The 2531-nt window shown below is 41.6% G+C and overlaps 1 protein-coding gene across 1 annotated transcript; it reads left to right on the top strand.

Moving 5' to 3' along the window:
* The first annotated feature begins 118 nt into the window (after window positions 1-118).
* On the top strand, window positions 119-1946 carry LOC108787914 (serine/threonine-protein phosphatase PGAM5, mitochondrial-like). Its single transcript, XM_018557609.1, has 3 exons — window positions 119-211; window positions 1010-1140; window positions 1799-1946. Exons 1-3 carry the CDS (start codon window positions 119-121, stop codon window positions 1944-1946), a joined length of 372 nt encoding a protein of 123 aa, XP_018413111.1.
* The last annotated feature ends 585 nt before the right edge of the window (window positions 1947-2531 follow it).

The following is a 2531-nucleotide window of genomic DNA, read 5'->3' on the forward strand; positions in this document are numbered from 1 at the left end:
TGAGGTTTGTTTGTGTGGTCTCCTGTCATTCATTTTCTATTCATATGGGTAATGTTGTTACTATTTTGCATCTGTGGTGAGGAGTGTTAATCTTTTAACATGTCTGCATTGACCCTGAATGTCAACACAATCCATTTATCCCCCCCCCCTAAAAGAAGGGGCTCCCATTAGACCAGATCCACAAAACCATCACTGGAAGCCAGATGTTGTGGTGAGTCCTAAAAAAATCTCTGCGCTGAACCTCGGTGACCAGCTATGTTCTAATGCATTAACTTGAAAAGCTGACATGAATAAAGCACAACTGATAAGAACAGTCTTTCTAGTTGGAAAGGGGAGGGGGGAATGCACTTCTAATATAAAAATGAACTGTTTACAAACACATTACAACATGCAAAGATGAACCCCAGAGGCTAACAGTTTGGGCAAAACTAGGAGACCATAGACCTCGCAGTGCGCACCTGTAGCCTATGAAACTGCTTAAATTTTGGTGCGAGTAATTTCTTTACCTTCAAGAAAACCATATGGGTTCTTACAAGCTTGACGTCGGTCATGGACCAAGAGCCTAACAGCTGCACAAGAGAAGGGACCCGGCGACATACCTGGCGTCCATCACAAAGATGGCCGCCGGCAGGTAACAGTGTGCTCCAGGTGACACCATGCCTCGTGACATCTCTACTGTCCTGCTCCTGGCCAGAATGGGACAGGGAAAGGCAAAGTCTTGTCCACTGACCTCATGATGTCCCTGTGCCTCTGTATCTGCAGTAAACCACAAATTCTCACTTCTAAGTAGGCGTGTATCGCATGAAGGATGAAGCTTAAGTGGAACTACAGCCATTACTAGGAGCCATTTACTTCAGGCCAGGGAGAAACTGACTAGTTCCCTTAGACATTACTTGCAATACACTTGAGAAATATTTGCACTAGCTTGTGGCTCCTCCTAACGTGTGTTTACACTTTGCTTATTGTTAAATGTGTTTTAATCTGTTCTGGAAATCTTTCTTTCCTCCAGTATTTTAAGGATGGACCATGTATAGAATCTGCATTTAGAAACTATATTCACCGTGCTGACTATAAACAGAATGAAAACGGCTATGAGATCATAGTCTGCCATGATAACGTTATTCGCTACATTGTTTGCAGGTAATGGACAGCATTTCCTGTCTATAAACCAGAAGATCCGTCTTCTTTTACACTGTTGCAAAACTATCTTGTTTTGTATATGCTGTTTTACCGTAATGTATGTCAGAAGTGAGGGTGATACTCAGAACTGCAGTCTAAGGGCTTGTTCACTCTAAATGCAGACCAGATCTGCATGAGTTTCTGCACACGCAGTGCAGTGGTGTTTGATGCCTTCTGGGCTTTTTTTTTCTTCTTCTTCATGCTCTGGAACTAAACGCTGCGGTGTGAACTAAAGCCCAAAATACCATTGGAATACATTGGACGCAGTTTTGATCCATTCTGTAACTGCTCTGCTCCTGGAACGTGCTTGGTGTGAACTAACCCTAAGGCTATTCATGTGCATATTTTATCAAGATCTTTTACTACATGCTTCAAGCCTGTGCAATGCTGGTGAACAGTGCTGTGCAATAGATTGGGTCACAGCAGTGGCCGTATACTTCTACGATGCTAAAGATTTCCACTATTTCACACTAGAGTGGTGCTAGTTCTAGGGCAGGGTATAGCTCTACAGCATAACAATGATGAGCCTACACTTAAGCTTATCTAAACCAAAAACTAGATTTAACTTGTCTTGGAGAAAATGTCTGCTATAATAATAATTTTTTCTTCACCTCCCTAGGGCTCTCCAGCTGCCCCCTGAAGCTTGGCTGCGCATGGATCTTCATCATGGCAGCATTACTGAACTTGTGATTCGCCACAATGGTGATGTAACTCTGACGATGCTTGGTGATGCTGGGTATATGCCTGCTTCTAAGCTCAGCAGCTAAATTGTATGATACGGACAAATTTATGCAAAGTACAGTTTTGGTTCCAAAAAAAATGCCTTCTATTCATGGGGAAAGGTGTTATGCTCTGTATGTGCCAGATCTAATACAAACGAACCTATGGTGAGGGGGACTCCTTCTTTTTGTCTTTCAGTTGGCACTATGGAGTTTACTGCAATATACAAAGTGTGGTGACTGCTTAATAAAGGGAACACTATTTCTAAATGCCCAATAAATATTGCAAACGATGGTGAAGCTGCACTTTATGTATACAATGAATGATGCACTCTTGTTTTAGTAACTAAATGTATACAAGAATCTATACACTTCAGACTTTTGTACCCAATTCTTGTCTTGTATCACTTTGTATTGTATGTGTCAAGTATTAAGTGGTGCTTAGTGGAAAGCACAATATCTACCTATCAAACTAAATAAATGCAGTTCAAAACTATTTTTTTGCAAAAGTATTATTGCAAACAAACGTGTCCTTATATCTGCTTGCAAATTTAGGTGTGTGTTGTTAACCCTTGCAATGCAGAGTAGCCCCATTGCAAGGGCAACTCCTAATTCTTTCTGTAGGGGGGGGGG

This window comes from Nanorana parkeri, unplaced genomic scaffold, assembly GCF_000935625.1.
Source record: "Nanorana parkeri isolate BGI_ZX_2015 unplaced genomic scaffold, ASM93562v1 scaffold292, whole genome shotgun sequence".
Lineage (NCBI taxonomy): Eukaryota > Metazoa > Chordata > Amphibia > Anura > Dicroglossidae > Nanorana > Nanorana parkeri.